The following is a 14,385-nucleotide window of genomic DNA, read 5'->3' as shown; positions in this document are numbered from 1 at the left end:
GTTTTTATTCTTGAATGTTTTAGAGCAAAAAGACATGGTTAATTTGAATTCTAAACAACTTTAAAATTCTCCTGCTCTACTTTTTTCCTGTTTCTCTTTCTAAATTGAATATCTAGGATTTACATCACCTGTATTCTACATACATTAGTTAGGATTATTAAAAATCACAATTATTTAAAAAATATATACTTTAATTTTAGCTACAAATTTCAAAGAACTATACTTTTTTCACTTTAAAATAAAATCATCAATTAAACCAGCTAATAAGGAAATGAATCTACATAGTTGACAAATATTTTCAAAGAGGAACTTAATGAAATACTGAAGTAAGAAAAGGTGGCTACAGAAACAGCTGACCTGAACAAGGGAGAACCCATGGATCCCAGACTGATAGCTGGGAAACCAACATAGGACCAACCCAGACCCCCTGAATGTGGGTGCCAGTTATAAGGCCTGGGCAATCTATGGGGCTTCTGGCAATGGATCAGTATTTATCCCTAGTGCACTAATGGTCTTTGGGAACCCATTCCCCATAGAGGGATACTCTCTCAGCCTAGACACACGGGGGAGGGTCTAGGCCCTGCTCCAAATGATATGGCAGACTTTAAAGATCCCCTATGGAAAGCCTCACCCTTCCTGGGGAGCAGAAAGTTGATGGGACAGGGTGTTGGTAGGGGCCAGGGGAGGAGGGGAGGGAGAGGGAACTGGGATTGAGAGGTAAAACAAGCTTGTTTCTAATTTAAATAATTAAAAAAGAGTGGCTAATAATCCACACCATATCTGAAAAACTATTGTATCTAACAACCCAGTAAAGTTATGTCATTTTCTAAACATGTACAACACAAAACCCCAGAGGCCCCTTCCTATTCCCACTAGTTGCTAACTGCACATCACTAGGAGAACTTACTAAACAAACAGAACCGAGCAGCTCTGTCCCATTGTCCTCTGGGGTTTTTAATCCGCATAGGATATATCATTATTTTAGTTGGTAAGGAAAAATAAAACCTTTATTCCTTTTGCCATATACTCTTTACTAATAGGTAAAAGACAAAAATCATTGCTCCTTATTTGCCATTGACTTTATTTTCTATCTCATGTGTTATCATTTTTTATTTCATGGGGTATAAAAGTCATTTCTTATGTTTTAGGATTAAACACTGTGATTTCTAAAAACAAATAAATAAATACATATTAGATCCCAGCTTTGATGACTAGAGTTAAGAAGAAAATCTAGAGCTTTAGTTCTCGCTATCGACTATGGAGACTTCACCATACTGGTACCCTGTCTTATAAGAAGAAAGACAAATATTAAGCCCTCTGTTTAACTGAATGTCATTCTGACTGACCTAAGACACACCAATGTTGTCGGATTGTGACTCAATCTCTATTTTACAAGTGATGCAACAGAGGTCAGGTGGGTAGTGGAACATCCTAGGTCACTGTACCTAGTAAAGCCACTAGGGCAGAGTAGACACTATTTCCCATGTTCCATTTTCAATCTAATTCATTCGCTTACATCACACTGCCCTCTAAGTTCACTGCCATAGAGCAACTGCCTATATGAATTATTCTACATTACTGATTTTCCTTAGCTCTTGAAATATCAAACTTAAGTTTGTGACCTGTTTTCCAGACACTTTCTTAGAGCTGTGCCACAGCTTTGGTAAAGACAGCAGCTCCTCCCATGGGCATGAAGGGTGCCAACTAGCCTATCCCCCTGGAGACCAGCTCTAGTGTACACTCCCTGTGGAACTGCAGGATGGAATCAGAACTGCAGCTGATGGGAGACAGGGCTGGAGACACATTCATAGACCCTGAGAGAGTATAGCAGGCCGGGGGTGTGGTGCATTGGGACAGAACTTACTTAGCATTTGAAACAAAGGAGGAAGTAAGGGGCTGGAGAGATGGCTCGGTGGTTAAGAGCGTTGACTGTTCTTCCAGAGGACCTGAGTTCAGTTCCCAGTCAACCACATGGTGGCTCCCAGCCATCTATACCAGGATCTGATGCCCTCTTCTGGCGTGCAGGCACACATGTGACAAGAAGTACAGCCCCACCTGACACTGCATTCTGGGAAGCTATGTGTCACATGAAACCAGACCCTTCATCCACTTTTGCCTGAGCCAGCTCGGAAGGAAGGAATACAGCCTCAATTCCAAATTACAAGAGACCGTAATCTTGCTTGGGGGTGGGGAAGACCTTCATCTCCTTCTTTGTGTGTCTTCCAGAGCAAACTCTTGTACTAGTTTACTGTGGTTAGAAATTCATCAGCAAACCAGAATGCATTTGTTTTTTCTATCCCATACTTCTCAGGCCCCAATTTACAATCCATTCCTTTATCAAGCAGACCTGTTGGATTGAGGTGTGGAGCCCAATGTTAAACCACTAACCTAACATGCCCTAGGGCCGGAGTTTTACTCCCATCGATGAAAAAATAAATAAATAAAATAAACTTTTTAGAGTTGTATTTTTAAAGAGACAGACAAATGTAACTTTCGTAAAGAGGAAAGACACAGCTCCGGATCCTTTGAGTCTGAAATGGCTGACATTCTTGATTTTGGTTAAATCTGGTCACATGCCTCAGGGGGGACATTCTTGATACTCTACCAGGACTTCCTCATGTTGAGTTTGAATTCTGGGGACTCGGCCTCCTTAATGTGTTGTACTGATTCTGACTTTATCAGCAGAAGAATGAAGAAAAGAAAAAACAGCAATATGGCAGAGTCCGTGGTAGAAATAGATGGATTTAAGATGACTGTAAATAAACTTTTTTTCTGGCCTCCTAAAAGTCATTTCTCTTGGTTATAGTACAGGTGTGTGCTGTGTAACAGTGTACTATTAAAGGCACTATACACCACAGTGGTTCCATGAGATTATAGGGAGCTAAATATTCCTATCCTAGTAATATTACAGCAGTCCTAATGTCACAGAGCAACACATTTGTGGCAATGCTGCTGCAAACAAACCTGCTGAACCGCCCACTGAATTAAGATATAACATGCATATCTATGGACGGTGCACCATAATTGATCGGGATTTAAAAAAAAAAGATGCTACATCATGTGGGTCTGTGCTGGTTCACGTCATGCTGGTCGCACAATGATGAAGTCAGACAGCAATGCTGCTCTCTTAATGTGTGTATTAAAGAGTCATTTAGCTACAGACCTTGAGCTTTTGAATTAGGTAGCCAGGTGACTGCTACTTGTGTGTTTGCTGGCATTCCTTGCTGCTTCCCATATATTAGTATCAAGTAATTATAATATCTTCAATGATCTAGTCAATTTGTTTAAGCGTATTAAAATAAGGCAAGAGCACATTGAAGAAACTCCAGGTGAAGATGCAAAGAATTATATTCCTATCTATGACAACCCAAACTCTGGTTAATCTGTACAGGGTCTTTATCATTTGCTTCTCTGTTCTGGAAAGTTCTGGTGTCTGAGTAAGGAATCCAGGAAAAAGTATCTAAAATTCTCAAGATGTTATTTTGATCTTTAAGTTCATTCTACATGAATTTACACAGAAATTCCTAGTACCGTGTGTAATTAGCTTAGGGACTTAAACAGCCAATGAAGAAGACCTTTGATACTTTAAGCCTGCACTTTTCAAACTTTAAAATAGGTAAATCATCTGGACATTTTGTGAAAATAAAGTTCTCAATCCTGTAATTGGACCCAAGATGCTGCATGTTATTCATACAGTGGAGGGCGCCAGTTCTGTGGGCCCTCCATATACTTTCAATAGCAAACATTTACTGCACACACATTCCCCCTTTATTTCTAAATTCTTTTATTTAGTTTATTTATTCTTATTTCATGTGTATTTGTGTTTTGCCTGCATATATGCCTGAGTGAGGGTGTCAAATCCCTTGAAACTGGAGTTAGTTACAGACAGCGGTGAACCGCCATGTGTTTGTTGGGAATTGAGCCTGGGTCCTCTGGAGGAGTAGCCAGTGCTGTTAACTGCTGAACCCTCTTTCCAACCCCTATTTCTAAATTCTTATTCTGTTGCTCTTTTGATTTTCTTTTGTTTCTCTTTTTCTTGCTTTACATCATCCAAGAGTCACCTTGGCTGCTTAACTATGGAGACAGCTATGAAGGCTCCTCAGTTCATAATATAAGCTATAAAAATGAGCCCTAAATGGGATGTCTCCACCAGATCCTTTCCCTCGAGCTCAGGGGAGAGCTTTGAACTCTGCAGAATAGGAGGCAGAAAGAATGTAAGAGCCAGAGGGGATGGAGGACACCAAGGAAACAAGGCCCTCTAAATCATGAGCAAAGCTCATTTGAACTCAGAGACTGAAGCACAGGTCTGTACCATGTCCTCTGTGCTTATATTATGACTTCCCATTTAGTTTTTTTTATGGGACTCCTGAGAGTGTGAACAAGTGGGTCTGTGATTCTTGTGTCTTCTCTTGGGCTCTTTTCTTGGTTTGCCTTGTCCAAATTTGATGTGACAGTTTTTGTTTTATCCTATTATATTTTTTGTTCTATTTTATTATTATCCCTTAGAAGCCTGTTCTTTTTTCAGTTGGGTGGTGATGGCTCACTCCTTTAATCCCAGTACTCGGGAGAGTAGAGAAAAGGGAAACCATAATCAGAATACATTAAATGAGAAAAAAATCATTTCAGAAAAAGGGAAAAGAAGAAAAACAAAAACAACCAACCAGGAGTCCAAGGTTAGCCCTCACTGCATAGCAAATAGAAGGCCAGCCTGGACTATAGAAGATGCCCTCTCTTACCCCCCAAAAAGTTTCTAAAAGATATATAGATTTCTAAGTGGTCAAGAATGATATAGTTGATATAAACGGCATGATGTTTAAGTTGCTATTATTTTTGTATATCCCTTGGCAATTACATATTTTCCTTAGGTTATGGCTCAACAAAAATTAAAACTAATTTATGATGTTGGCTGTGTGAAGAGTCAACAACGCCCATGCGCCGACCTTTATAACCTGTTAGCTCCACATCCTTTTCAAATCTATTCTCAAGGACACAGTATACCCAAGAAATCAGGTTTCTGATAAACCAGTACCAGAACTACGGGCGCCGTGTAGTGCTCCTCAAACCCCCTTCAGGTTGTAAGGCATTATATTCCTACCAAATACCAAAATCCTCATAGGAATTACGGCTTTAGAACGAGCCCATTAAAATAACAAATGTTAGTATTCACACAGTGACAGACATGTTCTCCTAGAAGACTTTACAATCACAGTGTGTCTACTGGGAAGTCACAGTCTCTTTTTATGTGGAGAAACTGGAAGGATAACAGTTACACTTAAAATGGATCTGAAGCTCCTAACTTAAAAACCCATCTTCCAACCATTACACACTGCAGAGCATTCATTGTTAAGCCTCACTTGCCACGGGAACTGATTCCTTAAATGAAAATTGCATAAAATAACTTGTTTCTCAGTAAGACTTAGAAACATAGTTAATGCAATGTCAGCTTCTTGCTAGTACGACTGATAACACTAAGTACAATCCAATTGTGTGGCAGTGTTTCGCAGGAAACTGAACCTGACCATTACATGTCATCAACCAGGCAACAGCGCCTTCTAGTGGCCATATGAAAAATAATGAGAACTATCACTGGGTCTCTAAAGTCACAACATCTAAAATCTAGAAGCTTAATCACAAAGGATTATATAAACTGGTGGACAATAAAAGAGAATTTTTATTCAATATTAAAAGATACTACCCAGAAGCTCCAGTCACCGCTCCAATTATGTGTGCTCGGTCCCTGTTTTTTGGTCGATACTACATTATTCTCATCCACAACAGGGCTAGGATTTTCCTCAGCCTCTTCCTGTAGCTCCGTGGCAACGCTTGAGTCCCCTTCGTTTACTGCCTGCAAATAAACGCCAACAATTTAAGTTATTTATTGACAAATGACATTTGGAAAGAAAAACATGTTCCAAATATATAAACTACTTTCAAAATTCATTTGTTGTGGTTTCGAGACCAGACTTCTCTATATAACTGCTCTGACTGTCTTGGAATTTGATTTGTACACCAGGATCGCCTCAGACTCACAGAGATCTGCCTGCCCCAGCCTCTGGAGTGCTGGGATTAAAGGCATGCGCCACCACTGCCCAGCTAAAATTCATTTAAGTTTTCTGTTTAAAATTATGTCAGTGTGTGTGCCTGGAAGTTGTCAGAAGTCAACTTTCAGGAGTCATTTCTCTGCATCCATCATGTGTATCCCAGGGATCAAATTCACATGGTCAGACTTGGGGGGTAGGCATCTTTCTTTATCCTCTAAACAATCCCACCAACCCCACAAGTTAATTTCTTTTTTTATTGTTGTTTTGTTTCGTTTTTTTTGAAACAGGGTTTCTCTGTGTAGCTTTGGAACCTGTCCTGGAACTTGCTGTATACCAGGCTGGCCTTGAACTCACAGAGATCCCCCTGCCTCTGCCTCCCAAGTGCTGGGGTTAAAGGCGTGCGCCACCACTGCCATGCCCCTTAAGTAAATTTCTAAAGAAACTTAAAAGATGAAAATTAAGGCTGGAGATGGCTCAGTTGACAACATGCTTCCTGAACAAGAATGAGCTTAAGTGCCAGCACCCGCATATAAGTTGGCCATGTTCCTGGTTCGGGGACAGGTGCAACAAGTGGACCTCTGAGGCTCAGTGGCCAGTACATCTTGTTGAATTGCTGTCTCTGAATTCAGTGAGATACCTGTATCAAAAAATAAGTTGGGGAGTGATTGAGGCAGATACTCCACATTGACTCTTGCATGTATGCACACACCACAAACACATGTATGCATACACAAGACAGAAATAGATGGTTTGCTTCTACCATTCATCATTCATACACGTAGCAAATATCTTCCAACCACTATCATTTTCTAGGTAGGTTAGTTGGTACTAGAAACACGAAAATAAGAATCAGCTCTTAACCACCAGAGGTTCATGGTCTGGGGAACAAATAATGACACAGTTTTAAAATACAATATAATGGCAGTATGGCCACTTTGGAGAAATATCTGCAACACCCAGTACAGTCTAATTTTAGGAATATACTACAACCCAGCAACTTAACACACACACACACACAGGAAACCAAGGATGCCTATAATGATTAGAGTAGAAACCTCATCTCCCATTGATAAAGAAATTAGTGAATAAGCTAGATTTATAAAAACATTGGTGTTAGCCGGGCGGTGGTGTCGCACACCTTTAATCACAGCACTCAAGAAGCAGAGGCAGGCTGATCTCTGTGAGTTCAAGACCAGCCTGGTCTACAAAGCGAGTTCCAGGACAACCAGCTCTACACAGAGAAACCCTGTTTCAAAAAAACAAAAACAAAATGAAAAGGGAAAAGAAAGGAAGGAAGAGAGAAAGGAAAAGACAAACAAACAAACAAAAAACTATCTTAAACTGATGAATACTATGTCTTGAGCAGGCCCTAGGCTTCAGTCTGGAGGACTCAGAGAAGTGATTTATGCGTGTGAAGGAAATGGGACCTCTGAGTGGTTGCTCAGGAAAGAGTTGTAGTGGGAGGATGATTGGGAGCAGGCATTCTAAGAGATGATGACACATCAGGCCCCATGAACATCACCACGGCATGCTGTTACCTTTGCCTCTGCTATAACAACTATTACAACTATAACTGTTCTTGGGGTTACAGGGAAAAGCACACAGGGCACCAGGCAGCAGATCAAAAGAGTAAGTCAACTCAATCTAAGCTCAGGGTTTTTAAACCCTGTGACATCACCATGGAAGGCCCTCACCCTGGTGATACTGATTTGGGGCTCTCTGGAGAAGAGATTCATAAACCATAATAGGTAAGGGAGACATCTTTTTTTCCTAGATTTTTTATTTAAATTAGAAACAATCTTATTTGGGAGACATCTTCTACATGAAATACATCCACCACAAAAAGAAGGGATGGGAAACCCTGGATACAGAGAGAAGAAACAAAAGAAAGTCCATAACTTGACCCAGTTAGAAATACAATATTTATTAAAATAACTTTTTATATGACTCCTTCTTCCAAACCCTCAGAATTACTTTTCCATTTTTCTTTCTTTCTTTCTTTTTTCTTTTTTTTTCTTTTTTTTTTTTTTTTTTTTTTGGTTTTCCAAGACAGGGTTTCTCTGTGGCTTTGGAGGCTGTCCTGGAATTCGATCTTGTAGACCAGGCTGGTCTTGAGCTCACAGAGATCCTCCTGCCTCTGCCTCCTGAGTGCTGGGATTAAAGGCATGTACCACCACCACCCAGCCCATTTTTTCCTTTTTAAAAAAGTATTTATCTTTTTATTTGTTTGTTTGTTTATTGTGTATGGTGTTTTGTCTGCATGTATATCTGTGAACTATGTGCTATGCATGCCTGGTGCCCTCAGATGTCCTAGGACTGGGTGACAGTGGTTATGAGCCCCCATGTGGGTGCTGAGAATTGATCCCCTGGTCCTCTGTAAAAGCAGGAAGTACTCTTAGCCACTGAGCTGTCTCTTTGACCCTGTCCTTAAAATAACTTCACAAAAAGGTTGACTTTTGGATCTCTATAACATAAAAGTTGAACTCCTGAATTAACTTCAACGTTTACTGAAATACATCCACTAGCAAATCCTCGTGACTGTAATCAATACCAACTAGGTATCACTCATAATGTTTGGGGAGTTACTCAACACAAAACAAACAACAAAGGTTACTGGACGTGCTTCACTTTAACTTTGATCATTAAAATCATTGCCCTGGGTTGGTGAATGACATTTCATTGCTAAGTCTAAAGACTTCATTCAGTTCAATACCCAGAACCCACACAGTGGAAGAGGAGAACCAACTTTACAAGTTGTTGTCTCACCTCTACATATGCAACATGGCAAGAGCATGTGCACGTACAAACACATGCACGTGCACGCGTGTGCGCACGTGCACACACACACACAATAAATAAATAGTGACTTACTTAAACTCTTCTTGGTCATCTGGGTCCATGAAATGTTACCGCCCACACATTAGGTGGGTGTGCCTAGTCTAGCCTTTCACACACACCCAGAGCCTTAGTATTTTAGATCTGTCAAGCTGACAATCACATCAGCTATAACACCATCAAACGCAGACTCTAAAGGCAAGATCTCAACTGAGCCAAATCTAGGCCTGTGGCATAATTACTGAAAGAGAGCATGGCCTCCCCTGTCCTCATTGCTCACACAGAGGTCTCAGTACTGGAAAAGGTCATTCCTCTTTTGGACTTTGTCTTCCAGGGAACCAACTTGGTTTCAATGGAGTGAGCAACAGCAGGCATTTGGACACTTTCTGAACAGCATTGAGCAACACTGCTACAAGTGTTGGTGCTCTGTGGAGGACTATTGTTTCTCCCTTAACCAGACACGCCCCTGGTAAAGGGCAGGCCCTAAGGGTTTGCCCAAAGGACTGAAGCTTCAGGAAGACCTCTTAACACTAACATGGAGAAGCTCTGGCTAACATCTGGTTGCATGTGTACCGTTTTTACAGATTCTCAAGTCAGGAGTGAGCAGTCCCACTAATCCCTAAAGTATGAAGCAAGGTCACACGTGTGAACCTATGTACTAAATATATAAAGACACATCCTCAGCACTCACTCCGGACCCTCTTCAGAGTACCCACCATGCCCAAGGCTTTTTTTTTTTTTTATCAAAACAGGACTCTGAGCTCTTGAGCAAGGTTTTCCATGGAACTTTTACTTTTCTCACTGCCTCCAGAGAGAGCTCAGTGGCTTTCTTACGATAAAACCCAATTAAATAGTACTGGAGAGATAGCATACTAGTCATCAAGCATGACTACTTGAATTCATGCCCCCAGGACCCCCCCAAAACACACACACACACACACACACACACACACTCACAGACCCAGCATGTAGCATGCATGGTGAAGACAAGCAGAACTCTGGGCTCCTTGGTCTCCTAACCAGCCAGGCTAGCCTAATCTATAAGCTCCAGGCCAGTCAGAGGCCCTAGCTCAAAATGTCAAGGGTATGGTATCACCTGAGGAACCGCATGTGTGGTTCACTTGTCACTGTCATAGTGACCGAGCACTTTGCACAGTACATACATGCATCTGCATACATGTGTGTAGTTGCAAACACCCGCAACAAAAGTTCAATGAAGCAGGGCATGAAGCCGGGTGTTGGTGGCGTATGCCTTTAATCCCAGCACTCGGGAGGCAGAGGCAGGCGGATCTCTGTGAGTTCGAGGCCAGCCTGGTCTACAGAGTGAGTTCCAGAACAGCCTCCAAAACAATACAGAGAAACCCTGTCTCAAAAAACCAAAAAAAAAAAAAGTTCAATGAAAAAAAAATGGTACATTTCAGTTACCCTCGAAGCCATGGGTGACTTAAAGTGATTTAATTTTTTGTTTTCCTGGAAGCTAGTTTTAAACCTCACCTCTCCCTTTTCCTCTTCTGGACAACTCCATAAAGAAAGCTTGTGTCCTTTTCCTGTGGCGTGGGAGCGACAATCATACAGAGCACTGTTCAGCTGCAGAAACTGTCACCGAGATCTCGTTCTGCAGGCCCGGTAGTGGAGCCTCTCTCTACCTTGTAAGCCTTCCCTGCCCTACCCACCTGCCCCTCCCCCACACATCACTTCCATCCTTAAGGCTGGAGCAGCATCAGTTCTCTTTAACCTGTCTCTAACTCCACAGAAGGGATTACATCCCCCACCCCCTCCGGCGTGCCCCCACTCGGTCAATAGGTTCACCATCTTATCCCGACACTCGACGGATAGAGTTTACCTGCATTCTATTTCATAGTAATGTTTGTGAATCTACTGAAATAATGCACCCATTCATTTGTTCATGCAACAGTTGTTTGAATTGTACCCCTCGCTATGCTAAAATACTTCTCTAAAAAGAATATATTTACACACAACCACCGTAATGCTGTGAGGACAGTGTTGAACAAGTATCCTGCAACAAAAGGCTTTCATGTAAAAGACCAACTACCAACGTCTTCCATGTGTCTGATAAGGTGGTAAACCACAGTACTAGTTGACACCAGAAGTTCGGTTGAGAGTCTGGGGATTTAAAGTTTGTGGGTCCTTTTAACCGAGGGCTGATGGTGAAGGGAGACCGGCGACAGAGATCCCCAAGTCAAAATCACAATGGAACCAGACTCACTGGGGTCTGGGACTGCGACATCTGGACTGGAGCATTTCGGGGACCAAATTTAAGCACGTAACACTCGGTTCCCTCCGTCGCCCAGCCGGCAACAGGCTCGCAGGAGACACAGAAAACCGTTTCCTTGGTAACAACTTTTCGAATTACGCCAAAGAGTACAGGGGAAAGGGAAGGGAGGAATTCATTATCATAATCGGAGCAGGTTCAAACAACTATGCCGGGGAAACTGCCAGCGAAGCCACCTCTCGGGAACCTGTCCCTCGAGGCCGCTTACCTGGCGGGCCGTCGGAGCGCCCTCCATCGCCGCACGCTCCCGCGAAACCGCGCACGCGCGTCCCTGCGAGCCCGGGCCGGGAGAGGGCCGACCAGGCGCGTGCCCGCTGCGCGCTCCCGGCTCCGGCCCTCGGAATCCCACCTCCAAGTTCAGCCCGGGAGCTTTGCGTCCTCTGGTGGCAATTAGTGACTATTGCCTTTGGCCAACTCTTTAAAAGCTGTTAGCCAGGATGTTAGCCACACTTCAGTAGGGATCAGGGATGAGCCTTAACTCATGACAGAGTCCTGTGTCTGCTGTGAAAGGCAGAGGAGTGTTATTCTTCAATGGGACTGGAACTTCAATTTGGGAAGCTATTGTCTTGCAGATAGAATGGTTATTTTCCTCTACGGATGTACTCGACGTCACCGAAGTGTACGCTTATAAACTAATAAAACAGGCTGGACAGCATAACACATAAACCATGAATTGGCCAGCAGCTTGGGCCATGTTGTAGTTCAAAGTCACATGAGACCCTGTCTCCCAAGAAAAAAGAAAAAAAACAAAAACCTAAAAAGCGTCTAGGAAAATTTTATGTTTCTCTTGTATACCTATAAAACTCACCAAGCAAGCACCAACAAGTACTAGAAGAACCAGAACTATATACATTGAACCCTGTGGAGAGGCACAGCCTGCGTTGCCATACTATATTAAAAATACGAGGGGGTTCGAGCGCTAGTTCAGTCCTTGAGAGGGTCAGCCTTCATTTCCCAGAACCCTGTCAGGCAACTCCCAGCCTCCTGTAACTAAAGCTCTGTGGCATTTTCTGGCTTCCAGCAAACACTGCACTCAGGTGCACAGTCCTGCATTCAGATTAGAATCTGAAAGTCAGAATAGACATTCACTATCTCTCGTGGTTTCCATTGGTCAGAAATATGGAAACAGCACAGGTAGAATGTTCTGGTTCACGGTCTCTCACAAGACTGCCCTGCGTGACCAGGTGGCACTCCAGTCCTCGGGTTACCCGGCTGAGTCTGGAGCACTCACTTCCAAAGAGCCTTACTTACAGAGCCCGCAGCCTGGTACTGGCCATTGGTCTGGGCCCTGGGTTCCTCCCCGTTAGGGCTTCTCCGCAGGACAGCTTGCGTCCTCATGCTGTGGCTTCCCTCAGAATGTGTGATCCGAGAGACCTAGGTGAAAGCTCCAGTGCTTTCTATGACCTAACTTTAGAAGCTACACGCGGTTTGCCCTGCATTCTACGGGGGCCAGCCTGCTTGGTGTCGCTCACTAACAGGGTAACTATCCTGGACATGAGCACAGCTACCTCAGGTGACACTGGGGAGAAAACAACCTCGGTGGCCTGCAGAGAGAACAAGCTCCTCAGGGGAATGCCAGGAGGAGGGACTTCAGAGAATCTTCACAGGAAATACAGAGAACTTGGAATTAAGGGATTGTGTTAATGTCTCTTCTTGAATTCCATAGAACACTAAAGAAAGAGGCTGGGCAGGGAGGGTGGTAAAGACATGAGTCGAAGGAACATGTGTGCATTGCCAGCACTATGTATAGTCAAGGGACTTCCCACTTACCTATCCTGGAGGTCCATAGGTATTCTATATGCTGCGATTTTACTTTTCACTAAGTTACAGTTCCCCGAAATAGCTGACACTTAATTTTGTGAATAGTTTAAAGGAGTTTAGAAGCTTCACATTTATTTTAAATTTACCTTTATGAGACAGGTTGTCATTAGCTCAGGGTAGCCCTGGAAATCCTGGAATTCTTGCTGCCTCTACCTCCCGACTGTTGGGATTGCAAGTGTGCACCACTATGTCTGGCTTCAAAAATTCTTAATATCCAGTGTGATTAGCTTTGGTCCAAAGTTCTCAAGAAATGACACCAGTAATTTTTATTCACATATTTCTAGCCTTGCTATCGCATCAAAAGTGAGCAAATGCATGGGTCTGGAGGGATAATTTACAGCTTAAGAACACCAATATATTAGCTTCCAGTGGTCTCTAATCCCATTTCCAGGACATCCGATACCCTCTTCCGGCCTCTGAGGGTACCAGGCACATACGTGGTACACACATATACATGTGGGCAAAACTTTCACATATATAAAAATGAGAAATACAATTTTATTCCTAAAACATACCAAAACTAAAGAAGAATTGTACACAGACAGAAAGGACTAGAAAGGGTAAAGCAAGGGAATTTTGCAAGCTGTGAAGCAATGAAACGAGTAGCCACGGTAACTGAGAAAGGCAAGCCCCAGACTGAGCTGGGAAAGCCCGGCTGACTTGCACCAGACTGCTCTAAAGCCCGAGAAACAGCTCCATTAACATGCCTCTGAAACTGGAGACAAGAGTGTATTCCTGGTTATGCCTCTGAAACTGGAGACAAGAGTGTATTCCTGGTCATGCCTCTGAAACTGGAGACAAGAGTGTATTCCTGGTCATGCCTCTGAAACTGGAGGCAAGAGTGTATTCCTGGTCATGCCTCTGAAACTGGAGACAAGAGTGTATTCCTGGTCATGCCTCTGAAACTGGAGACAAGAGTGTATTCCTGGTCATGCGTTCTCGCCGGGCTCCTAGCAAACTGTCCTTTTCATATGGACACTGTCTCCTTAAAACCACTGTGTACCCTCCTGGAGAAATAAAGCATTGGAGAAACTGCTTATTGAGAAACAAATGAAAATAAAACGTGGAACACAAGCAATGGAAAACAGCAGCAGAGTGATGGAGAGAGTGCCAGGAGGAGCTGAAGCCAGTCTCCAGAATGCCATGGAAGGTGACCAGTTCAGATGGGAGCGGGCCACCCAGGAAAGAATCCAGATGAGCAGATCTTCTCTCCGATCCTGCTGACTTCTCCCATCCTTTTACAGAGGACAGAATCCTCACATGAGCCAGGACGGGGTCCTTTCGTTTCTATGTCCCTCATGGTCTGCTTCACCCCACAGATTGCTTCCCAATTGCTCCTGAAAGCAGAGGTAGCTGCAGGAGGCTTAGAAGCAGAAACACCAGGCAACCCATTCT

The 14,385-nt window shown here is 43.1% G+C and overlaps 1 protein-coding gene across 5 annotated transcripts in view; it reads right to left on the bottom strand.

The window, feature by feature from the left end:
* Positions 1-12,731, bottom strand: part of Gramd1c (GRAM domain containing 1C) — a 76,485-nt gene extending 63,754 nt beyond the window's left edge. The window contains exons 1-2 of one of the 5 annotated variants that reach the window (XM_040750794.1): positions 12,421-12,731; positions 5,696-5,845 (exon numbers count right to left, since the gene is read on the bottom strand). In XM_040750794.1, coding sequence (XP_040606728.1) covers positions 5,696-5,845; positions 12,421-12,507 — 237 coding nt within the window. In that variant the 5' untranslated portion in view covers positions 12,508-12,731. Of the gene's footprint in view, positions 1-5,695; positions 5,846-11,103; positions 11,327-11,377; positions 11,481-12,420 lie in introns of those variants that run through there. The other 4 variants (XM_040750797.1, XM_040750796.1, XM_005074747.4 and 1 more) reach the window with 4 other exon arrangements.
* Between the last annotated feature and the right edge of the window lie 1,654 nt (positions 12,732-14,385).

This window comes from Mesocricetus auratus, unplaced genomic scaffold (assembly GCF_017639785.1).
Source record: "Mesocricetus auratus isolate SY011 unplaced genomic scaffold, BCM_Maur_2.0 Super-Scaffold_100008, whole genome shotgun sequence".
NCBI lineage: Eukaryota > Metazoa > Chordata > Mammalia > Rodentia > Cricetidae > Mesocricetus > Mesocricetus auratus.
The sequence above is the reverse complement of the archived record's forward strand: the minus strand, read 5'-3'. Positions and strand labels throughout refer to the sequence as shown.